Source organism: Hypanus sabinus, chromosome 8 (genome assembly GCF_030144855.1).
Source record: "Hypanus sabinus isolate sHypSab1 chromosome 8, sHypSab1.hap1, whole genome shotgun sequence".
In the NCBI taxonomy this organism is placed as follows: domain Eukaryota; kingdom Metazoa; phylum Chordata; class Chondrichthyes; order Myliobatiformes; family Dasyatidae; genus Hypanus; species Hypanus sabinus.
In genome coordinates, this window is record NC_082713.1 from 128315838 (window position 1) to 128341684 (window position 25847).

The 25847-nt window shown below is 43.3% G+C and overlaps 1 protein-coding gene across 1 annotated transcript in view; it reads right to left on the minus strand.

The window, feature by feature from the left end:
* LOC132398412 (transcription intermediary factor 1-alpha-like) overlaps nt 1-25847 on the minus strand; it is a 158308-nt gene that overhangs the window by 41202 nt on the left and 91259 nt on the right. Inside the window, exons 3-9 of the mRNA XM_059977796.1 lie at nt 15691-15838; nt 9762-9894; nt 6249-6365; nt 5182-5296; nt 4176-4322; nt 2667-2784; nt 774-1051 (exon numbers count right to left, since the gene is read on the minus strand). Of these exons, the coding sequence (XP_059833779.1) occupies nt 774-1051; nt 2667-2784; nt 4176-4322; nt 5182-5296; nt 6249-6365; nt 9762-9894; nt 15691-15838 (1056 nt within the window). The remainder of the gene's footprint in view (nt 1-773; nt 1052-2666; nt 2785-4175; nt 4323-5181; nt 5297-6248; nt 6366-9761; nt 9895-15690; nt 15839-25847) is intronic.

Genomic DNA, 25847 nt, shown 5'->3' on the forward strand with positions numbered 1-25847 from the left:
TACTAGTCCCCTTCTTACATGGTCACTCCATTTTTGAGGACGGCCTGCTCTAGGCAGATATATAGCTGTGCGATTTTCTTTCCATTTCTTGATGATTGACTTCACTGTAATCCAAGGGATATTCAGTGACTTAGAAATTTTCTTGTATCCATCTCCTGACTTGTGCTGTTCAATAACTTTTTTGAGAGTTGCGTGGAATGTTCTTATGACTTCATGGCCAATTAACTTGCCAAGATACTGACTCATCAGCAGTTGGAGTTTCCAGATACAAGAGTATTTTTACCACAATCAATTGAAACACATTGACTGCACCAGTGATGATTTGGTGTGTCATATTAAAGGGGGATGAATACTCATACAATCAATTGATTTGTGTTTTATATTTGTAATTATTTTAGATGACTTGTAATTATTTTAGATTAATTATTGTAGTGATCTGTTTTCACTTTGATGTGGAAAAAGTCATTATCTGTTGATAAGTGTCAAAAAGGCCAAATTAAATCCACTGCGATTCAATGTTGGTAAAACCCCCAAGGGGGTGAATACTTTTTATAACCACTGTATTTAGTTTTACAATAGAATCTGGGGAGTGTAAAGAGGAATGTTGGGAGAAGTGTAGAATTATTGTAAAAATGAGTGATTGATGGTCAGCTGTATGACTCCAATTCTGAAAAGCAGTTAGCATTACAAGCCGCAGATCCTTGTCAGAATTATAAGCCAACGGTAATCATAGTTGACTCTGACATTCAAAATGTTTAGTTATAGCAGCTTACCTGGTTGCTAGGAGACAGAGGTGGCTGTTGCTGAGCCAGGGTTGGGCCTTGAGACCTGGGCTGCTGGGCACCTGGTAAGATGGGTCTCATCTGGTGCATGCGCTGCTGAATTCTCTGAGCCATGGCTTGCTGCTGCATGTGCTGCAGGCGCAACTGGGCCAGGTTAATCTGCCCTTGAACCTTGCCCGTGTTATTGTCCTGGGGCTGCAGGCTTGGTCCCGTTGGCACATTAGGACCACTGCTGGATGGAACTGGACTCTTATCCAAGACCAGGGAACCTATCGGCAGTCGGAGAGAAAAAGCCATCACAGACCTTCTATTTTAGACCAAACTATGGAGTAACCCCCCATCACTACAACCTTTTCCAGTTCTGAGTTTGGATCAACAATACAGAACAGACAAATAGACATTTCAATCCCACCTCCTGCCCCTTTCAGTACCAGTCGCCACCATCTAGGCCATGCCAGCTAATCTTACAAGGCGACCATGGGACAGGAGATACAGGAGCCTGAAGTCCCACATCACCAGGTTCAAGGACAACTACTTCCCTTCAATTGTCTGGTTCTTGAACCAACCAGCACAATCCTAATCACTACAGTTTAGCAACACTATGGCCACTTTGATCACTTTGCATTAAAGTGAGCTTTCCTTTTGTCCTGTGTTTTCTTGCAAAAATTGTGTATACTCTATGATTAGTTTGTTTTCCTTGTGAATGCTGCTCATATAATGTTATTTGCCTGTGATGCTGCAAGTGCATTTGTGCATACATGTACTTGACCATATGACTATAACTGCAACTTTTTGAGCTTGAACTCTAGCATTAATAAGAGAAGAGATTACTGCCTGCCTGCTCAAAAACCATAGAGCATCCTTACAAGTGGCATACAATCACAACAGCCAATTGAACAGAGCAAGATCCCATAAAGAGCTATGCAAGTCATACAGCATGCAAATAGGCTTTACAGTCCATACTGGCCACCAAGTGTCTAGCCATTCATGGTCTCTTTTCAGAAGTCTTTCAGTCTGATTGCCCTGAAACCTAGTCCAGTTTTCCCACTGGGTATTTGATAGCTCTTCTCATGTCATGGGATCTTCTGCACTCCTCTGAGGAACCAGATGGGGATTTGATCTAAAGTTCCATCTGAAGGACAGGCCAGTAGACAACAGAGAGCACTCTTAGCAGATTTATTCCTGGTTTACTCTGAGGGAATGATTAAACAGACTGAGCCTAGGGTTCAGAAGAAAGAAAGGTGATTGCATTGAAACAAAAAAATCTTACAAGGTTTGACTGGACAAATGTAGACTTGACATCTCATGTGGCTAGGTCACCTAGAATCAGGAGTCAATGTCTCACAATAAGGGGTCTGCAATTTTGAACAGAGTTAAGAAGAAACTTCTTTATCAAGGGGAAGTTTGCAATTCTCTACCCAAAAGGACAATAGGGGCAGGAGTTTCCCATCTTTTTTATGCCCTGACCTCTACCATTAACCAAAGGGTCTTTGGGAACCCCTGCAATAGCGACTCATCTGCTGAGTAAATTCAAAGTAGTTTTTTTTGGTATTAAAAGAATCAAAGTGGATAGGATTGGCGCAGTAAAATCCCACTGAGATAAAAAGATCAGGAACAATGGGTCAGTGGGGTCGAATACGCTGACTGACTTTGATAAGAAATTATCTTAATGTGCTCCTGGGCAGCAGTGCATGTTGAAGATATGGCCTACATCAGCAGCATCTCAGTGATGCAGCACCTCTAGACCATGAACAAAGTAGGTAGCCGCATTGACCTTAAGGCCTCAAATGGCATCAAACTAATAAAGACTCCCAAACTAAAAGAAAGTTGGCTACTTCAAAACCTGACTGAAGTTTGCAATATCCGCTATTCATTCCAACTTACCCAAGTTGAGAACGTTTTTGGCCCAGAAGGTTGGGTCACAGTGAAACCGGACAGAGCTGGTAGCCACCGGGGAGGCATCACATCGAGCCCGAAGAATGTACCTCAGCTGAAAGGTGATCTGCAATCAAAGGAGAGGTTGGCCATTGACATACCGAAAGCTTTCAATGCTATAATGCAACATACATGTGTGACCTCAAGCCTATGGTCTCTATTTCTCAGCTAGAGTTGCTGCTAAAGAAGTACTGAGCTGAGAAAATCAGCTGAGAAACATCAGCCCATCTCACCAAGACCATGCTGAGCTTCCCTATGGTGATGTGGAATGTCTGTGTTGAATAGAACTCTTCTCATTCCAGATATCCCTGTGCAAATTCCCCAACTCCAGGCAAAGCACTCTTTTTCTTCTGCCGAAACAACATAACTTAGTTCCAAGCATAGGCAAGAGTTCTACGGCCAGCAGTACAATCCTCTGGGCATCCAGCCCAGACATCGGTGACCTCTCTTAATTATGTTGCCCACAAGTGTTGCCCTTTAAAGGCTTGTACACCCTACACTAATGCAGTGTTCATCATTATCTTAAAGGGATTACAGGTGACATCCGCATTTAAGGTTTGCATTCCTAGAAAACGCAATGCGATGCTACATCACCAGTGAATGCTCAAGAAATGCAAGTTGGGAAAAAAAATACATTTTGTGTTACTTTGTTTATTCTCCCCACACTAGTCCAGTAAGAACAGATTTTATTTGCATCTCAAATTTTTGGGCAGTGATTTGCAGATTCTAAAAGGCCGAATTACCGTTACTTGAATGACTAACGTGACGGTCACCTGTACAATTCAGGGCACACTAGTTCAAAGCCAACTATTAACATTTGTGATGCTGAAATTAATATTCCTCATATCTTGGAATTGAAAGCTGTTTTCAGTAAAAGAAGCCTCAAACCTGTTAGACCAACATACCAGTGCAACTGTATTCTGCTCCCACTCAGTCTAGACTGCTTTAGACTCTGGTCTCCGATGAATGTGGTGGACACAAGTTCCACTGTGAAGTGGCTTAGCAAGGCATTCAAGTTTCATTAATTTGTTTCAACAACTCTCTGGAATTTTCTCAAGGGGAACGGGAAATGTAACCCTACCAGTGAAGTCTACAGCTTCAGCATGTAAACAGAGACTGCATTGTGTCTTTTCAAACGCACAGCCAGAACTTAAAGCCAGCAGATGCCCAAGCTGGATTTCTGTCCCAGTCTGGAGGTGCTCCCAGTGCCCACCCCAGCCTCTTTCTCAGCCTGCCTGGTTTGTCTGTTAGGTTGGTAAACCATCCAAATCACCAAGTAATGACCGTGTTTTGCAGCTGCTTCTCTGCCAGAGCATCAGAGGTGGAACAAGAGAAAAGTGGCCTCAGTGGTCTGGGTTACAAAAAAGTTCCACCCAGGCCTGTGCTGTAAGTTTCATTGCAAGTTGAGGACGAAGGAGAGGGTCAGTGGTCACCGTCCACGGTGCATTAATCACGTACCAGTCGTTTGCTATACAGCAGGGCTATGCTGCTTCTGTTGGAGATAGCCCATTTTGCAAAGTTCATGACATGCTCCACTTGCTTCGAGAGCCCAGAGATCTCAAGTTGCTGTTGGAGAAGTTTTGCTTGGCGGTCTTTGGTTACACTCTGCAAAAAAAAAAGCCCCAAAAGAAAGAAAAATCAGCCATCAGCACTGCTGATTTAAGATAATGCTTTGTAAATCAAATAGATCTAAAGTCGTTGGATACCTCCAATAATCATGCAGCACAGAAACAAGCCTACTGTCCTCTCCAACCTCCTGGCACCTACTTCACTCATCATCCAATGTTATTCTTCCCACATTCCCATCAACTCTTTTCAGATTCCAGCGCTCACCTACAGCTAAGGGCAATTTGCAGTGGCCATTTAGCCTACCGATGTGTTTAGGATGTGGGAGGAAACCCATATGACAATAAGGAGAATACCCAAACTCCACACAGACACCTTTGGGATATCAGGATTGAACCCAAGTCTCTGGGACTCCTGTTGCGGTGAGATTAAAATTCTTTACAGTGGGGAAAAATGTAAATTATTACAAATCATTTCATAGCCCAGTATATATCACTTTATAGTCAATGTGGTCTTTCAAAGTATAGACACTGTTCAAACACATGACCATGAACAGGAAACATTCTGAACACAGTTGTGTCCAGCAAACAGCATTTTGATAACAGGACAACAGGTGGATATCCTATTGGATGAGTGGATTTTTGCTCCAACCTTAGATGTACTTCATTTGAAAGGTTCCTCCGAAATACAGCCCCTCTCACAATGCAGTATCACTGCATCAGATTCTTCTGAAATAGGATGAACTATGAAGTGTGGGGGGTGAAGGAGGAAATTCCAGACCTTAATCCCTAGATGGCTGAAGTAATGTTCACCACAGCAGACAGAAGTGAAGAGTAAAGTGGGGTGTGCAAGAGGCTATAAGTGAAGGAGCCTCAAAGGAAACCAAAGAATATTTTACCTCCAGCTGTTGCAACAAAGCTTTCCCTTTCTTGTTGATCTCGATCATTAGTGTGAAGACGGCCACTTTGATGTCCTGCTCAACTTTCTTACAGTTTTCATTTACTTCATTAATCCTGTAACACAAGCAGGATCACTGAGCTTGGTAGTATGTAAAGTTATTACCAACTGCCTTTCTCAGGTTAGGCCAAATCAAAAAACACTGTATCCATATACTCGCGCAAGACTCATTACAGGCAACGACACCTACTTGCCAGTATTCACTCTGTTAGGGCTTAAAAACATCCAGGTTGATTGCAACTAGAAGGTACAATCAGCTCAATCTAGCAATGATTGCCAGAGATGGAGGGAGAGAATTTAAACAAGTCACACTCCTTACTCGCCTAAAACAGTCTTTCAGCATCTATACAGGCAAAGGATTAGTCAGCATGTCAACCTACTCATTCTGTTTGTGCTTCACAATGTTTTGATGAGGTCAATTGAGGGCTGTTAGATCAGGTGAAGTTGTTAAACAATTAACAATCAGGACAGGATCTTGAAATAGGGTTGGGGAGGTCTACAAAAGAACATGACGAAAAGGTCTAACACATCTCTCCACATCACTCAGATCCCTTACACATTCCTGCCAATGTTCAGCCCCCTCTTTTGAAGCACCTAATTACTTTTTATCTCCTCCCCCATAGTTCATTAATTCAATAAATCAATGAAAGAATGCACACAGAGTGATCAACAATCAAAGTGCAAAAGACAAATTGTGCAAATACAAAAGCAATTAATTGATAAGTAATGTGCATTAATTAATATTATTACTGAATAAATATTATGTGTTTAATTATTATTATTTTAGTGCAGAGTGCTTGAAAGCGAGTCCTTTGATTGTGGAATCAGTTCAGTATTGAGGTGAGTGAAGTTATCCATTAGGTTCAGGAGCCTGATGAGTGAAGGGCAATAATTGTTTCTGAACCTGGTGGTGTACTCAACGCTCTTGTGCCTCCTTCCCAAGAAAGAGAAGAAAGCAACATGAAGCACAAGGGATAATACGAGGGAGGAGTCTACCCCACATCGTACCTGTTCTGGATCTGACTGGCCGTGTACTGGATATAGTTTCTCTTCTCCTGCAGTTTGGCTGTCAGTGTATCGATGATGACCTTCTGATTGTTGAAGGCCTCTTCTAGAAACTGGTACCTGTAGAAACAGATTCACTCAGCAACACTGAAAACCCGCTTGTGTCCCAGTTGTTTCCTAGCAAGCATAGCACTGTAATTATTCAGCCCAACAAGTCCATGCCATCCTTTAGACTACAGAGCAGCTTCATCCTATATTAATACATTAAATAGATCCTAACACGGCTGCGTTGCAGAAAGGAGGCAGTTGCCAGTACTGGGGGTGTGTAGTGGGGGGATTAGTTGGAGGGCAAAGACCACCAAGGAGTTAAAAGTGGAAAAACTGTCTCCCAACAGATACTACAGCACCATGCTGGCAACAATAAGGAAACATTAAAACGGCTAAATATTATTCTGTTCCCTCGCCTGATCAAAGAAAACAGAAAGTGGGCAGTGAAGGAGGGACATGCAATAGTGCAGAGCCTGTGAAATCATCAAGCCCACTTTTAAAATATCATGCTTTCAAAAAGACAAAAGACAAAAGCAGGAGACCACAGCTAGAAATTTCTGAATAGGTTTAAGGACACTTTAAAAAGTACAGAGGTTTTGATTCCATGCTCAGCAATGCTGTTGCAGATTCAGAGTGAAACGCTCTCACCAGTTTAACTAGTACTGCAAGTTTCAGATGTTACCTGTCCCGTGAGCATTATGTAATTGTCCCATGAGCATGATGGCATTATGAAATTATCTTGTGATGGGCATGATGCAATTGTCTCATTCATGACAGTGGGGTGACGTAATGTCATGTAATGGCATGTTCCGCTGGTATAAAAGGGAGACAATAATTTGTTGAGTTTTTTTTGTTGGGAGTCAGTCACTGGTTACGTAATCATAGAAGGAAAGCAAGAGTGAAGAGATACCAGCTTCGTGTGAACCCAAAGAATTGGGTAGGAATCAACGGCGTTCTGTGTGTATTGAAGTGATGACAAAGTATAGCACGCACTTTTGGTTAACCCCTGCTAAGCCTTGGGTGTGTGTTGACCACCTCTTTTTCTTTTGGATCTTCAGAAAAGGCATTAAGCGGCTGGGATCTGCATCAGCAGTTTCATCTTTCTTCAAGCATCGATCCAAAGCTGGTTCAGGAAGCCTCTCCTCTCGATTATTTTATAAATCGCTTGGACTTTTTAAACTACCACTTTAAGACTGTGCTTGAATAAGCTCTGTTAAGAATTATCTCTAAGTTCGACTGTTTGATAACTATAGACGCCCAACACTGTTAACTTCCTTTTTAGTCGTTTATTTACTTTTCGATGTTTTTGAGTAGAGGTTAATAAATATCGTTGTTTATTTATAAAACCCCGACTCAAATTCATATCTATCACTGCTAATTGCGTAACACAGAATGCAACACTCTCACCAGTTTAACTAGTACTGCAAGTTTCATAGTGAAAAGTTGTCACCAGTTTATCTGGTACTGTAAGATTCAGAATGAAATATTCTCAGCAGTTTAACGAGTACTGGAAGATTCAGAGTAAAATGCTCTCACCAGTTTCTCTCTTACTGTAAGATTTGGAATAAAACATTCTCACTTTATTTGGTACTGTAAGATTCAGAGTAAAATGCTCTCACCAATTTAACTGGTACTGTAAGTTTCAAGTTACAGTTCTTGTGTGATGGTTTTAGTCAGTTACCCAATATACTCCTGGGTGAGTGAACGACTCCAATGTCACAGATATGCACTAGACACCAAAGCTAAACCCAAGTGCAATACAGAGACGTACAGAAACCATTAAAGCTGTACCTCTATGATATACAGTAACAGGCCAGTACCAGCCACTGCTGTATCCAAGTATCAATGACCACACTTACCCAAATAGTCCCCTTCAGATACAGTAACAGGTTATATAAACCAGCACTGCACCTCAGCATTATACAACAAAACCTGTGAATTTCCCATTGTCCTAATGGTCTTATAAATATAGAACCTAATGAGACACAGGTAATACATTAAAGTAGATCAGTATTGTGGCCCAGTATTATAGAGCAACTGATATGTACCCATGAAGTGCAGACTTACTTAAAACTATTGATACCATAGTATACGGTGACAGATCGGCATAATTTTCATAACATTAGACTGTGACTGACCTGTATCCATTAACACTGTAGGACCACAAGACCATTAGAGATGGGAGCAGAAATGCGACATTCCATTCAGGAGTCTATTCTGACATTCCATATTGTCTGATCCATTAACCCTCTCAACCCTATTCTCCTGCTTTCTCCCCGTAACTTTTGACTTCCTTACTAATCTAGAACCCAGTAACCTCCATGTTAAATACACCTGTTGACTTGGCCTCCAGAGCCGACTGTGGCAATGAATTCCACCGATTCACCACCCTCTGGCTAAAGAAACTCCTCCTCATCTCTGGTCTAAATGGATGTCCTTATATTCTGAGGATGTGCAGTTTGTTCTTGGACTCGCCCACTATTGGAAACAGCCTCTCAAATGCCACTCTATCTAGGCCTTTCAACGTTATAGAGTGGCGGACCTTAGAACCATAGAACACTACAGCACAGTACAGGCCCTTCAGCCCTCCATGTTGTGCCGACCCATATAATCCTTAAAAAAAAGTACTAAACCCACACTACCCCATAACCCTTTATTTTCTTTCATCCATGTGCCTGTCCAAGAGGCACATTAAATACTCTTAAATACCCCTAATGTTTGAGCCTCCACCACCATCCCTGGCAAGTCATTCCAGGCACTCACAACCCTCTGTGTAAAAAACTTACCCCTGATGTCTCCCCTAATCTTCCCTCCTTTAATTTTGTACATATGCCCTCTGGTGTTTGCTCTTGGTGCCCTCGGAAACAGGCACTGACTATCCACCCTATCTATGCCTCTCATAATCTTGTAGACCTCTATCTAGTCCCCTCTCATTCTTCTACGCTCCAAAGAGAAAAGTCGCAGCTCGGCTAACCTTGCTTCATATGACTTGTTCTCCAAACTAGGCAACATCCTGGTAAATCTCCTCTGCATTCTCTCCATAGCTTCCACATCCTTCCTATAATGAGGAACCAGAACTGAACACAATACTCAAATCTAAGAGATTTGTAGACCTGTGCTCACCAGTACTGTACCAGTGTAAACCCGTCCATATAGTACAAATGTTTGTAGATACATTTTGCAGCAGCTGTCCTCACCAGTACTAAAGCAATGACCTATACCCTGTAATGCTGTACCCACAATACACAGACAGTGGCACTCTTTCATACTGTACCCAAGTTATACAGAACTGTACATACCAGTATTGGATTCACATAGCACTTATCAATGAACCTGCTAGCCCTATAACTCAATGCTACAGCATGCCCCATCTGCGCTGCACTAGTGCTACACAATAGGACAGATAGATGCCAGCTGGTACCCATTCTGAGAGCAGGAAGCTATTGCCGAGCCTGCCCGCTCAGTTACCTGTGCTCCTTGTGTTCCAAAAGCTGGCAGTCCCGGCACGTCAGCCGATCGCAGGTCTCACAGAAAAGCTTAAGCTGCTCCTGTCTGTGAACGGGGCAGAAGAGCATCCGCTGGTTGGACACACTGACCGCCTCTGAGGAAACAGAAATGGAGGAGAAAACAATGTCACAATTAACGCTTCCCACCTGTGACCACTCCAGTCCTTCAGGGAAAGGATTCAGTGTTTATTTAAGTACAAATAGCCCCTACTTACAGATAATATTTCAAAGTATTTAAGAGGACACATGCTCCAGGTAAGTCCATAGCACAGAAAGAAGCCCTGCATCTCAACTAGTCTACGGCAACAAGAATGTCCCATCCAAGTCTCATTTTTCAGCACTTGGCCCATATCTTTCTAAAGCAGGGGTTTGCATCCTGGGGTCCTCTATCCATAAACACTAGAGATTCTGTAGATGCTGGAAATCCAGGGCAACACACACAAAATGCTGCAGGAACTCAGCACATCAGGTAGCATCTATGCAGAGGTATAAACAGTCAGCGTTTTGGGCCAAGACCCTTCATCAAGACACCTTACCTGTCCACATACCTGTCCAATTGTCTTTCAAAAGGTTGTTACTGTGCATATCTGTCTCAATGACTTCCGCTAGTAGCATATTCCACAGACAATCCACAGCTTTGTAAAAAATATTGCCTCTCAAGTTGCCCGTATTTGCTCTCTCGCCTTAAATCTATTGTATACCTTTCAGTTCTTGATCTCCCAACCCCAACAAAATGATTACGTATATTCACTCTATCTACACCCCCTCATCTGATCTCAAAGTGGTGTGTCAAATCATAAATAAGTCTAATAAGGTTAAGGCACAATCACATACACTCAGCGGCCACTCAGCACCTCCTGTACCTAATAAAGTGACTATTGATTCATGGTTTTCTGTTGCTGTAGCCCATCCACTTCAAAGTTCGACATGTGTGCTCAGAGATGCCTTCTGCACATCACTGTTGTAATACATAGTTATTTGAATTACTGTCACCTTCTTTTCAACTTGAACCACTCTGGCTGTTCTCCTTTGACCTCTCCCATTAACAAGGTATTTTCTCCTACAGAACTGCCATTCACTGGATGATATTTGGTTTTGCACCATTCTCTGTTGTTCATGAAAATCTCAAGAGTTCATCAGTTTCTGAGATATTCAAACCACCTTGTCTGGCACCAACAATCATTCCACGGTCCAAGTCACTTAAATCACACTTTTTCCCCAGTCTGATGTCTGGTTTGAACAACAATTGAATTTCTTGACCCATGACCAAATACTTTTATGCATTGAGTTATCACATGATTGGCTGATTAGATATTTGCATTAACGTACAGGGGTCGATAGATAGAGAGATAGATAGATAGATACTTTATTCATCCCCAAGGGGAAATTCAACATTTTTCCAGTGTCCCATACACTTATTGTAGCAAAACTAATTACATATAGTATTTAACTCAGTATAAATATGATATGCATCTAAAATCACCCTCCCAAAAAGCATTAATAAATAGCTTTTAAAAAGTTCTTAAATAGTTTACTAAAGTGCCTTGAGTGGTAACTTAAGCTCAGTCCTAACCCCGGCACTTTAACATGTCTTGCCCCTGGTGGTTGAATTGCAGAGCCGAATGGCGTTGGGGAGTAATGATCTCTTCATCCTGTCTGAGGAGCACTGCATTGACAGCAACCTGCCGCTGAAGCTGCTTCTCGGTGTCTGGATGGTGCTGTGCAGAGGATGTTCAGGGTTTTCCATGATTGACTGTAGCCTACTCAGCACCCTCCGCTCTGCCACCGATGTCATACTCTCCAGTTCTGTGCCCACGACAGAGCCCGCGCGTCCCTCTTCTTAATGCTGCCTCCCCAGCACGCCACCACAAAGAAGAGGGCGCTCTCCACAACTGACCGATAGAACATCTTCAGCATCTCACTACAAACATTGAATGACACCAGCCTTCTGAGGAAGTACAGTCGACTCTGTGCTTTCCTGCACAGGGCATCTGTGTTGGCAGTCCAGTCCAGCTTCTCGTCTAACTGCACTCCCAGATACTTGTAGGTCTTAACCTGCTCCACACATTCTCCATTAATGATCACTGGCTCCATATGAGGCCTAGATCTCCTAAAGTCTACCACCATCTCCTTGGTCTTGGTGATATTCGGACGCAGGTAGTTTGAGTTGCACCATATCACAAAGTCCTGTATCAGTTTCCTATACTCTTCCTCCTGACCATTCCTGACACACCCCACTATGGCCGTGTCATCAGCGAACTTCTGCACATGGCAGGACTCCGAGTTATATTGGAAGTCTGATGGGTACGTAATAAAGTGGCCACCAAGTGTATGTAACAATGCAAAAAAAAATTTTGCAAGGTGGTCCTACCCACAAAATCGTGCAACATTCCAGTCCCTCATTAGTCTGTCTTCAACGACTATGCACAGAGCCATCAAGTCACATAAACTCAGTAATGTTGCTCATTTATGATGTTCAGATTTGCTTTCACCAGGAACATTTTGTTCCAAAGTTCACTGCAACCTTGCTTCAAACCTGGGAGAACAAGTATGAACTCCAAACCAAAGGTGAGAATGACGTTAATCCAACAGTTGACTGAATGAGTTATCTCTAATATTAGACAACCAGAATCAATGGAGGGTGGGTTGAAATTATACCAAACATAGATGAAATAGTTGCTGACACTTCATACTTGATAAGACAGTGTGATAAGATTCATGCACGGCAGCAGGGAGTTTAGAAGTCTTATAGTTTGGGGGACTTCCCAATAGTTTTTGTCCCAATGTTACAGTACCTGATGGTAGGGGGTCAAAGAGATTGTTTGATGGATGGGAGAGATCATTGATAATTCTAAACACCCTGCGCACGCAGCGATCCTGATGGAATCTCTAATGAAGAGAGACCCTGATGACCCTCTGAGGAGTCCTCACAATCCTTCGTAGGGACTTGTGGTCAGATACCTTGCAATTCCTGATGCAGTTCAGAACACATTCAATGGTACTGCTGTAAAAATTGGTTAAAATGGTGGATGGGGGAGGGGGAGCATGGATACTCAGTCACCTCAATCTCCTCAGGAAGCAGAGACTCTGCTGCACTTTCTTGACCAAAGATATGGTTTTGAGGGACCAGTTGAGATTGTCGATTACAATTTGGGGCTCTTAACTCTCTTCATGGAGGAACAGTTGATGTGCAGTGACAAGTAGTCAGCCTGCACCTTCCTAAAGTCCACAATCATCTCATTGGTCTCATCCACGTTGAGACTCAAATTGTTGTGCTCATATCATTCTGCCTCCTCTCTGTACACCATCTCATCTTCGGTGTTGATGAGGCCACTGTAGTGTCATCAGTGAACTTAATGATTTGGTTTAAACTGGATCTAGCAGGGCAGTCATGAGTCAGCAGCGTGAACAGCAACAAGCTGAGCACATATGTCTGAGGGTGCTGGTGCCAAGCACGATGGATCTAGAGATGTTTCTGCCAACACACACTGACTATGTCCTTTCTGTCAAGAAGTCCAAGATCCAGTTACAGAGAGAGGTGCTGAGACCCAACAAGGACAGTTTACCCACCAGCTTCTGAGGGCTGATCACATTAAATGTCAAGCTCAAGTCAATGAACAGCATTCTGGCACCATTTTCCAGGTGGGACAGGACACAGTGGAGGGCAGAGGCTATGGCACCATCAGTAACCAATTACAGTGACAAGTCAACTGGAAAGGGTCCAATGTAGGAGGAAGATGGGACTTAATGTGATCCGTAACCAGCCACTCACAGCACTTCATTATTGCTGAGCTCAGTGCCACTGGACAATAGTAACTACCACCCTGCTGGGCACCCGGATGATGGTGACTGCTTTGAAACCTGAGGGGACAGTGGACTGTTGCACAGAGATGTTGAAGAAATGCGTTAGAACCTCAGTTAACTGGGCTGACAGTCCTCTCAGTGCCTGACCAGGTATGTTATCAGGCCTCGCAGCTTTACATGGGTTGGCCTTGGCTATGGTCTTCCTCATATCGGCTGCGGCCAGACAGAGTGGCTGCTTCGCATGGGTGGGGGTGGGGGAGCCTTCCTCGACGGCAAGTGTAACGTGCATCAAACTAAGTGTAAAAGACATTCAGCCTATCAAAAAGAGGCGTTTTCAATGTCAGCATTCAAATTCAAGTTCATTGTCATAAACACGAGAAAATCTGCAGATGCTAGAAATCCAAGCAATACACACAAAATGCTGGAGGCACTCAGCAGATCAGGCTGCATCGATGGAAAAGAGTACACAGTCGACGTATTGGGCCGAGTCCTTTTCTCAGGACAGATGATGTTTCAGGCTGTGTACTTTCATCAGGCCTTGATGAAGGGTCTCGGCTTGAAAAGTCGACTCTTTATTCCTTTCCATAAATGCTTCCTGACCTGCAATTTCATGTACTGCTTATAGACAATAGACAACAGGTGCAGAAGTAGACCATTCGGCCCTTCGAGCTTGCACCGCCATTTTGAGATAATGGCTGATCAACAACTATCAATACCCGGTTCCTGCCTTGTCCCCATATCCCTTGATTTCCCTATCCATAAGATACCTATCTAGCTCCTTCTTGAAAGCATCCAGAGAATTGGCCTCCACTGTCTTCCGAGGCAGTGCATTCCAGACCCCCACAACTCTCTGGGAGAAGAAGTTTTTCCCTTAAACTCTGTCCTAAATGACCTACCCCTTATTCTCAAACCATGCCCTCTGGTACTGGACTCTCCCAGCATCTGGAACATATTTCCTGCCTCTGTCTTGTCCAATCCCTTAATAATCTTATATGTTTCAATCAGATCCCCTCTCAATCTCCTTAATTCCAGCGTGTACAAGCCCAGTCTCTCTAACCTCTCTGTGTAAGACAGTCCAGACATCCCAGGAATTAACCTCGTGAACCTACGCTGCACTTCCTCTACAGCCAGGATGTCCTTCCTTAACCCTGGAGACCAAAACTGTACACAATACTCCAGGTGTGGTCTCACCAGGACCCTGTACAAATGCAAAAGGATTTCCTTGCTCTTGTACTCAATTCCCTTTGTAATAAAGGCCAACATTCCATTAGCCTTCTTCACTGCCTGCTGCACTTGCTCATTCACCTTCAGTGATTGATGAACAAGGACTCCTAGATCTCTTATTATTTCTACCTTACCTAACTCTACACCGTTCAGATAATAATCTGCCTTCCTGTTCTTACTCCCAAAGTGGATAACCTCACACTTATTCACATTAAACATCATCTGCCAAGTATATGCCCACTCACCCAGCCTATCCAAGTCACCCTGAATTCTCCTAACATCCTCATCACATGTCACACTGCCACCCAGCTTAGTATCATCAGCAAACTTGCTGATGTTATTTTCAATGCCTTCATCCAAATCGTTGAAGTAAATTGTAAACAGCTGTGGCCCCAATACCAAGCCCTGTGGCACCCCACTAGTCACCACCTGCCATTCAGAGAAACACCCATTCACCGCTATCCTTTGCTTTCTATCTGTCAACCAGTTTTCTATCCATGTCAATGTCTTCCCCCCCACCCCCCCCCCCCCCGATGCCCTGAGCTTTGATTTTACCCACCAATCTCCTATGTGGGACCTTATCAAATGCCTTCTGAAAATCGAGGTACACTACATCCACTGGATCTCCCCCGTCTAACTTCCTGGTTACATCCTCGAAAAACTCCAACAGATTAGTCAAGCATGATTTACCCTTGGTAGAATAAGTAAATTTAGGAAGGACAACAAAATTCTAGGGGCGTATAGCCCGATGGGAGTTCGGGGAGCTGGGTTAAGCACAATAGGCAGCTTATGAGTAGAGATCAGAACTGAATTGGAGCAGATGTTGGTCTAACATATCCGGAGATGCTAAATTGTACATTTACCTGGAGACACGTCCTCCTTCTGTCTCACAGTGTGGTCTTTTGTAAACTTGACTCTCTGGTGAGCCTCGATGCAGGTTTTACAAAGCCACTCAAGACACTCGACACAGAAACCATTGGCTTCAGCATTGTCCTCGCAGCTTGTGCAGACCTGAGCAAAAGGAAAGCAGCCAGTAGTTATTATCCTTGGAGAAAAGTGCCCCTGAACTCATTCCCTACAGGAACCGGATATATTCTGTTGAGAATAGTTCTACAATGCCAACTCTTGCATCTCCTCTGCATACAAAGCAGGAGTCACCCGTTCAGCCCCTCAAGCTGGTAGGACAAATACATGGATCAGAAAGGTCTGGATTTGCCAAACATTGGAAATGGGACTAGCTTCGAGGAGGCATCTTGGGTCAGCATGGACCAATGGGCTGAAGAGCCTATTTCCATGCTGTATAACCCTATGAACTCTATGAACATTAAGGAATGGGCTCATCTCTTAAACCTACTCTACCATTCAATGTTATTATATTCTTTCATAGGCAAGATACTACAAGATGTAAATAAAAGGACATCCACTGCCAAATATTTTTTCACCACTGCAAGAAACATTAAGACAATGAAAGGTTGCTGAGGCAGTTGTAATGTTATTAAAAAAGATATTGACTAACTGTAACGTTCTCCTTCGCGTGTCACGAACGCCGAATTTAACGTCGAGATAAACCACAGTTAATAAGAACCAGATCGCAGCAAGATTAACCATTTACGGTTCACTCTTCACATTAACATATGGTGAAAACTGTTGATAAAACAATACAAGATTGATACAGTATTTGTTCCTTCCTTAATATCACATTTCAAGTGTAAATACTTGCAAAGGTGACTATAACTACATTACACTAAGATGCAGTATACAGGGAGAGTTTACCTGCTCCATTGACTACTTTAAATACACTTCCATGCAAACTATCCGCGACTCTTTAACTAACGAAAGCATAAACATTATCTACCGTCGTTACTTCTATCAGGATCGGCATTAACATCTTAGTTCAATATATCGATTATCTATTAACTTACATTGTTGCTCTCACTGTGATTTCTCATGCCTGCAAAACAACTTCTGCTCGGGTCTGCCTCGTGGTAAGCCCCCACCCTCGCGCTAATTTCAAACCGGTATTTTCCCACAAGACGCTGCGAAACCGGATGTGACGTCATCGCATGCCGATATATTTTACATGCAATGAATATACTTTAAACACTTCTAATTCTAACTAGAAAATACTATCGAATGAATTACTAAGCGAAAATATTATAAACTAAATAACTGTCGTAAAGACAGCACACTCCCCGCTTGACCTTCGTAAGGTCACAATGAGCAGAGTACAAACTTAGTCTCTTAATCAGTCATTGGGTAGAAGTAGAATAACTTCTGTAACTGGCCCTTGGTAAATTTTCACATCGCCTTGGTCGGTAGTTTTCAATTCGATCTTCCTGACATGTCCATCCCCGCTAGGGAATGTAGCAGTGATTCTGGCCGTTGGCCAGCTGTTGCGGGTGATCTGCTTGTCCCTGAGCAGGACTAAGTCTTCAACCTGAAGATTCCTTCGGGGTTCTGTCCACTTTTGTCTCTGTTGCAACAAAGGTAGATATTTTTGTCTCCAGCGGGACCAGAACTGATTTGCCAGAGCCTGGACTTGTCTCCATTGCTTTGTGTACAAATCCTTGTCTGAGATGTCTCCTGGTGGAGGAGGTGCTCCTGCCTTCTGCGTAAGGAGTGTTGATGGCGAAAGTATAAAGGGGTTTTCTGGGTCAGAAGACACAGGTAGGAATGATTGTGCGTTTATAATGGCTGTGACCTCTGCCATTAGGGTCCACAGTACCTCGTGGGCCAATCGGGTGCATTGCTGCATCTCAGGTTTCCTTTTCTGGGTTTTCCGTAAGGACGTGAACCGTTTGACTGCCTGCTCTTTGTTATCTGGTGAGCGCTGGCGTGGTTCTCTGAAAGGCAATGGGGCGACCCAATTATTTGCTTCATCTCTGAAGACCTTGGTGTCTTTGGGTTTTAAAGAAATGGTATCTTGAGCTGATTGTGCAAGTTTGTTTCCGTGCTCGGTTTGAACGAAAACTGACTGACCTAGCGTCTCGTCGGTTACTTTACGCTTGGTAATGTCTTGTTGTGCTTCTTTAGGGTACACCTCAGTGAGGCAGATCTTGGAACAAGAACGGCTTGACTGAGTTTGACCGCAAACTTCTGTACAGTTCGAGCTGACAATTGTTGTCCTGGAGTGAACCTCTCCCTCCCCGCCATCCTGTTGTGGGGGTGAAGGAGCGTTGTCGGTTCTTTCATTCTTGACTTCATCACGGAGCCGTGAGGGTAAATTTCCTTCCTCGTATGGATGTGATGCAATCGTGACTCTCTGAGGTTCCTCGTAGCTGGGGAAGTTATCGAATACGTATGGAGAGGGGAGACGAGCCTGCCTGTCTATTTGAGATTGTACATAGTCGCTTGTGCGTTCCAGTCTGGTCCTTTCTAAAGTAGATCTTACTGCGGTCAGATCACGCGACACTTCAGGTTCTTCTATGTACTCTGCTTCCGCCGTGGCAGCTTCTTCTTCTCTTTCTAGCTGCAGCACTTGCAACTCTGTCGATATTTTTGCCATTTCCAACTGGGTTTCGGCTTCTCTGGCGGCCTCTTCTCTTTGTCTGGCAGCCTTTTCGGCTTCTCTGGCGGCCCTTTCTTTCTGGATTTCGGCTTCTCTGGCAGCCTCTTCTCTTTGTCTGGCGGCCCTTTCTTTCTGGATTTCGGCTTCTCTGGCAGCCTTTTCTTTCTGGATTTCGGCTTCTCTGGCAGCCTTTTCTTTCTGGATTTCGGCTTCTCTGGCAGCCTCTTCTCTTTGTCTGGCGGCCCTTTCTTTCTGGATTTCGGCTTCTCTGGCAGCCTCTTCTCTTTGTCTGGCGGCCTTTTCGGCTTCTCTGGCCGCCCTTTCTTTCTGGATTTCGACTGCTCTGGTGGCCTGTTTCATTTTCAAAACTGCTTCTTGTTTGGCGTAACGCAATCGCACCTTGGCGGCTTCTGCCTTGGCTCTTGCCTGTGTGGACTTACTTGATGTCGTTCTACTGCCCTTGTCGCTGGGCGCCATCGACTTGATCCCGGATCGAGCTGACATTGCAGCACTTGGAACACCTGATAACGCCTGGGTGGGCTTACTTGATGTCGGTTTACTGCCCTTGTCGCTGGGCGGCGTCGACTTGATGCTGGATTGAGCTGACATTGCAGCACTTGAAACACCTGATAATGCCGCTTTTTCACTGTAACGTTCTCCTTCGCGTGTCACGAACGCCGAATTTAACGTCGAGATAAACCACAGTTAATAAGAACCAGATCGCAGCAAGATTAACCATTTACTGTTCACTCTTCACATTAACATATGGTGAAAACTGTTGATAAAACAATACAAGATTGATACAGTATTTGTTCCTTCCTTAATATCACATTTCAAGTGTAAATACTTGCAAAGGTGACTATAACTACATTACACTAAGGTGCAGTATACAGGGAGAGTTTACCTGCTCCATTGACTACTTTAAATACACTTCCATGCAAACTATCCGCGACTCTTTAACTAACGAAAGCATAAACATTATCTACCGTCGTTACTTCTAACAGGATCGGCATTAACATCTTAGTTCAATATATCGATTATCTATTAACTTACAGCGTTGCTCTCACTGTGATTTCTCATGCCTGCAAAATAACTTCTGCTCAGGTGAGCCTCGTGGTGAGCCCCCACCCTCGCGCTAATTTCAAACCGGTATTTTCCCACAAGACGCGGCGAAACCGGATGTGACGTCATCGCATGCCGATATATTTTACATGCAATGAATATACTTTAAACACTTCTAATTCTAACTAGAAAATACTATCGAATGAATTACTAAGCGAAAATATTATAAACTAAATAACTGTCGTAAAGACAGCACACTAACAAAGTTTTCCAGCTCCTCTTCTTCAAATAGTGTTGTTCAACGTTTCTATCTTCCTGAGAGAGCAATTTGACCCTTGGATGAAAATCTTAGGCAACAGAGTTCACTTCAGATTGTACAGTACTAAGTGCTAGATAGGGGACTATAACCAATAGTGCTACTAATTAACATAAAAACACAAATTGTGAAAAATACTCAGCAAGTTAGACAGCACCTGCAGAGAGAGAGAGAGAGAGAGAGAGACAGAAAATGTTTCTGATCTAGGACCCTTTGCCAGTGAGGTTCATTGATAATGCAGCACCTAAAATGTTCACTGTTTCCCTTCAGGTACCGCCCGGCCTGCTGTTCCCAACATTCAGATTTTATTTCAGAAGTCTAGCACCTGTAGTGTCTTAATCCTTATTTTCTCCTACCAGATAACCTGCAGTTGGCAGAACAAAACCAATAAATATATACAAGTCCTCCCAGGTTACAAAAGCTCAACTCATAATCAGCCAACACATACTAACAAGCATTTAAGTGACTGGCAGGATGGATCTGCCCACTGAGGCAGAGCTGCAGGCTTCTTCTACCATATGGGAACTCCGTACACAGTCACATTTCTGACTTGTGAACTGTTTGGATTACTCCAAATTCATAGGAACCAAACCCTGCCGTAACCTGGTGAAGACCATATTAAAAAGTGCAAGGTTCAGAAATCTTCAAAGAAGTTTCCAAAAGTCAAAGAGTGGAACATCACATCAGGGAAATGTTCAGTTAGGTCATCACTAGGAGGACTGCATGGAATTTAGGTATTTTAAATGCGTATCGTATTAACCTTGAGCTTCGTCACTGCCAAACCCACCTGACCACTATTCATTCCCAGTGACTCTCTTTGCAAATTTAAGATATTTAAAAAAATCCTTACAGATCACAATGTTCCAACCAGCAACCAAGCAGATCTAATGACGGTCACAAATCCTGCTTGACATCCTGATCAACTGCTTCATCACCCATCCATTTCCTGGTAACTCTTTCAGCTCCAGAACACTGCCTCAGCTTTCCCTACTAAAGGACTTGAATGGAATAAAGGCAGCAGAAAGAACACAGCCAGCACGTGTAAAAAGAAACTTGCATCACTCTACTGCACTTTTATAACCTCAGGGTTTCCAAAAAGCCGTTTACATCTAGAAAAATAATGCTGAAGTGTAGTGGTTATTGGAATATAACAAAACAAAGCAATCATTTTCCACAGTACAAGTTCTCACAAACAGTTGTAAAGGGGGGGTTTCTTCTTTTCCTTTGTTGCTGTGTATGTAATCAAAAGGGCTTCTTTGTTTTGTTAAAAGCAGGAATGTTTCTTTGTTGCAAGAGAGTGCTGGGAGAATTGTATTCCTTTGTAAACCAAATGGGGATTAATGTTCTTTCTTCTGAGTCTGTAAGCTTTTGTTGACGGGCTTTTGGGCAGATCGGCGCGAGGGGGTCGAGAGAGAGGATGCAATGCTATAAGCTGGGCGAGGAACGGACCCCAAGTGGGGGTCCGAGGCCAGGAGGTACTCCAAGGAGGGGAGATGAAGCTAGATGTGCTTGGTTGACCACTCAGAGGGTCCTGAGCTGCGAGTTGAGGAGTTCGGAGGGGATCGAATGGTGGCCAGAAGACTTCAGTAATTGAGCTCCAACGGTTGTGCACGAAGTGGTTTGGACTTTGATAAGTTTGGCGCCTTTTCTTTATTTTTTTCTCTTCATATATACTGTATCGTTATTAATCACCTAGTTATAGTAACCTTTATAAATTGTACTCATTTAATCGCGTATGGTGTACTGCCTGTTTTTGGGCGAGGCGGGGACATCACACAGCATCCACACCAGCTGATTACCCAGTTTGGCAGGGCCGAAGGCTGCTTCCCCTAGACGAAACGAGCTGAGTGAGCCTGAGGTGACCCAGGGGGTTACACAGTTAACAACCAATTATTCTTGTGTTGTTGGTTGGGGATTAAATAGTGGCCAGAATATCTACTTCATTAACATAATGTGCTTTTTTATGTCCACAAAGAGGGCAGTGGCTTGGTTTAACATTTTACCGAAAAGGTTAAGCCCTGCTCCACCCAACCATTCACCACATCTGCAATTCAGAGTTAGCAAAGCAGAGTGCCCACAAAACTGCCTCCAGCAATGTAAAATACCTACCTCTGGCAATGCACCAAATCCCATAAAACTAGCTCCAGTGACTCATCTACTCCTTCAATATTGTACTAGAATGTCTGCCTAATACTCATCACTGGTTCACCCCTGGAATGGGACTTCTTTGGTCACTCAGGTTATGATAATGTGAAAAGTTCAGTGACAAAACAGATATTCCTCCAGCTCAATCTCAGTGGAACAAAAGCCTTTTGTCTTCTGAATACCTTTCATACTATTTCCTCAAAACACACACAAGATTTCTGCACTGGTCAACATCAGGACTATGCCCTAAGTGTGTCAATCTACACTAACATCACTGACTGAATTCAATACCATACTACAGTTTTCAACTCACCTCAGCCCCGAGAGCTACAAGTTATCACATTGGTCACAGAGCGACAATGTACTTAAAATGAAGAGCAGCCTTTTGGACTGATCAAAAATAAATCACTGCATGCTATACTGCTGAGAAATGATGCAAGATCACTTGGAGCTGAGTACATTTAAAAAGGAGTGAGCCCTTTCTGATCAACTGAGCCACTCCACCCTGCAGTCTATTCATCTCCAGTCAAATAGGGTTAACCACTCGCCCTAGATTGCTGCAATGTTGGGAAGGAGCAACAACAGACTCTGCAGGATCTAGCTTAAACTCAGCCTGATCTAGCAGAATGCAAGTCAGCTGTGTTGGCTGGAATGGAGGTCAATATTGAGCACGAAACTACACCACAATGATTACCCTATTCTCAAAACTGCTTGCGGACTTCATTGAGAGGAGTCATGGGATGGCAGGGTAAGTCAAAATTAAACCGCCACAGCAGGAACAGCTTCTCAGCACTGAACTGGAAGAATGCAGGGTTTACCTTCAAACTCCCCACATGGTCACAGATATGCTTCCTTAGTACATCCCGTCTTCGCTCACATTAGACCAAGTTTTAAGTGGGAGTGAGCACATTACCAATTGTCATTCAGTTGATTTGGAGGGACAACAGGTGTCGGGCATTTCGCCTCCTCCACCATACAATAAGATATTGGCCAATCAGCACAGCTGCTCTGTCCATGATTCATTCTTCCCTCTGAGGCATTTCGGGTTCAGCAATTGCGGACAAAAAAAATATCTAGGCTGACACTTCAACACAATTTTCTGGACAAGATACTAAATGATCATATTGGACCATTTTTGTTTAGGAGCTGGGAATTCAACCCCAGTTTCCTGGCCATTATTATCTCTCAACCAACAGTACTCACAATTCCTTACCATCACTACATTGCTATTTGTAGGAGCTTACTACCTGGAAATAGGGTAGCTGTAACATCACAACAGTGCCTATACTTCCAACAAAATAATTCACTTCAGCGCAACTACTCAGGAATTATGCCAACTCTGAATGATTTGAGAGGTTGTACAGCACAGAAACAGACCCTTCAGTCAACCACCTACATGCTGTCCCCCTTGTTTATGCTGAGAACCAAACTGGTAATGATAGTACAAAAATGATAATGAGGGGTCATAGTTTTAAGGTGCTTGGAAATAGGTACAAGAGGGATGTCAGAGGGCAAGTTTTTCCACACAGAGAGTGGTGGGTGCACTGCCAGCAATGCTGGTAGAAGTAGATACAACAGGGTCTTTTAAGAGACTCTTAAATAGGTACATGGAGCTTAGAAAAGCAGAGAGGGCTATGCGGTAGGGAAACCTTAGGCAGTTTCTAGAATAGGCAACATTGTGGGCCGAAGGGCCTGCAATGTGCTGTAGATTTCTATGTTCTAAAAAAAAGCTGCAGATGCTGGAAATCTAAAATAAAAACAGAAAATGCTGGAAAAACTCAGCAGGTCTGGTGGCAGCTGTGGAGAGAGACAAACGATTGGCGCTTTAAGATGGCAATCCTTCGTTAGAAGTGATGAATTCCAAAGTTTTACCTAACAGCTTGGCAGTACAAGTTCAGGGCTCCGAAAGGCAAAGCTAGAACTGCCATCAGGAAGTACTTCATTCAACAGAGAATAACCATAGCTGGAATTGGCTGCCAGGGAGGGTGGTTGTGCCCGGTAATTATACCGCCAGTTAAGAGTGACATCATGAAAAGGACTTGAGATGACAATGCTATAGAAAGTGATGGAGTCTGACCAACAGCACTGGCAAGTCCAAGAAAACAATAGTGCACTCAGCCTTCACACAAAGCCCCATAGTTCACCTGCTTGACAGACACGATTGATCTGCAACACTGTGCTCCTGTATGTACATGATAGATAGATTTTGAAAGTTTTCAGGGTACTCTTCCCATGCACACAGCTGCAAGCATTTACAGTCGTGGCAAAAACAGAAGACGACTGCTAGCCTTGTAAAACAGAGCTTCCCATTGGAGACACAAAGATGGCAGATGCTGGGATCTGGAGCAAAATCAGTTTGTTGGAGGTACTGAATGGGTCAAGCAGCACCTGTGAGGGGAAAGGAACTGCTGACATTTCAGGTCAAAATGCTACATCAGATTTTGCAAAGATTGCCCTATTTAAGTGCTAACGCTTGTCACAATATTCCTGGGGTAAGAGGTTCTTTGTCAGCAATGCATCCAAAGCCCACGACTTTTGTAGAAGTTTGCTGTGAGTCAGCATGTCATCGAAGACTTTGACAAACTTCTATAGATTATTGGTGTGGAAGCACCAATGCCCAAAAATAGAAAAGCCTACAGAAGGTGGTGGATACAGCCCAGTCCATCACTAGCAAAGTGCTCCCTACCCTTCAACATATCTTTAAGGAGTGCTGCCAGAAGAAAACAGAATCCATCATCAAGGACATCAATCGTCCAGGCCATGCTCTCTTCTCACTGCTGCCAACAAGTTCAGGAACAGTTATTACCCTATAACCATCAGGCTGCACGAACCAGCATGGATAACTTCATCACTGAACTCAGTTCCACACCTTATAGACTCACTTTCAAGGATTCCTACAACTCATGTGGTGTATATATAGTTTGTGGAAATAAATAAATATATACATACATACACATATATGCCTTCATACATATTGAATTGACTTTATTCCTTACATTCTTCACATACATGAGTAAAAATCTTGACAGTACATACATACACACAGATAAAAAGTATTCGTCCTCCTTGGAAGTTTTCATGTTTTATGTTTTAAAACACTGAATCACATTGGATTTAAGTTGGCTTTTTTGACACTGATCAACAGAAAAAGGCTCTTTTGTGACAAAAGTGAAAACAGATCTCTACACAGTTATCTAAATTAATTACAAATATAAAGCACAAAATAATTAATTGCATAAGCATTCACCCTCTTCACATCAGCATTTAGTAGATGCACCTTTGGCAACAATTACAGCCTGGAGTCTATCAGCTTTGCATATCTGGACACTGCAATTTTCCCCAGCCTTCTGGGGAACTGCTCAAGCTCTGTCAGATTGCATGAGGATTATGAATGAGCATCCCTTTTCAAGTTCAGCCACAAATTCCTGATTGGATTGAGAAAAGACTCTGACTTGGCCACTCCAGGACATTAATTTTGTTGTTTTTAAGCCACTCCTGTGTAGCTTTGGCTTTATGATTGGGGTCATTGCCTTGCTGGAAAACAGATCTTCTCCCAAGTCTCAGTTGTCTTGCAGACTGCATCAGGTTTTCCTCCAGGATTTCCCTGTATTTTGCTACATTCATTTTACACCCTACCTTCACGAGCCTTCCTGGACCCACTGCAGTGAAGCATCCTCACAGCATGATGTAGCCACCATCATGCTTCATGGTAGGGATGGTGAGTCTTTGATGATATGCTGTATTTGGCTTACACCAAACATAGCGTTTAGTCTGATGGCCAAAAAGCTCAAATTTGGTTCATAAGACCATGGAACCTTCTTGCAGCTGACTTCAGAGTTTCCCACATGCCTTCTGGAAAACTTTAGCCAAGATTTCACATGAATTTTTTTTTCCCCCAACAGTGGCTTTCTCTTTGCCACTCTTCTATAAAGCTGTGACAGGAGAAGCACCCGGGCAACAATTGTTTCATGCACAGTCTCTCCCATCTC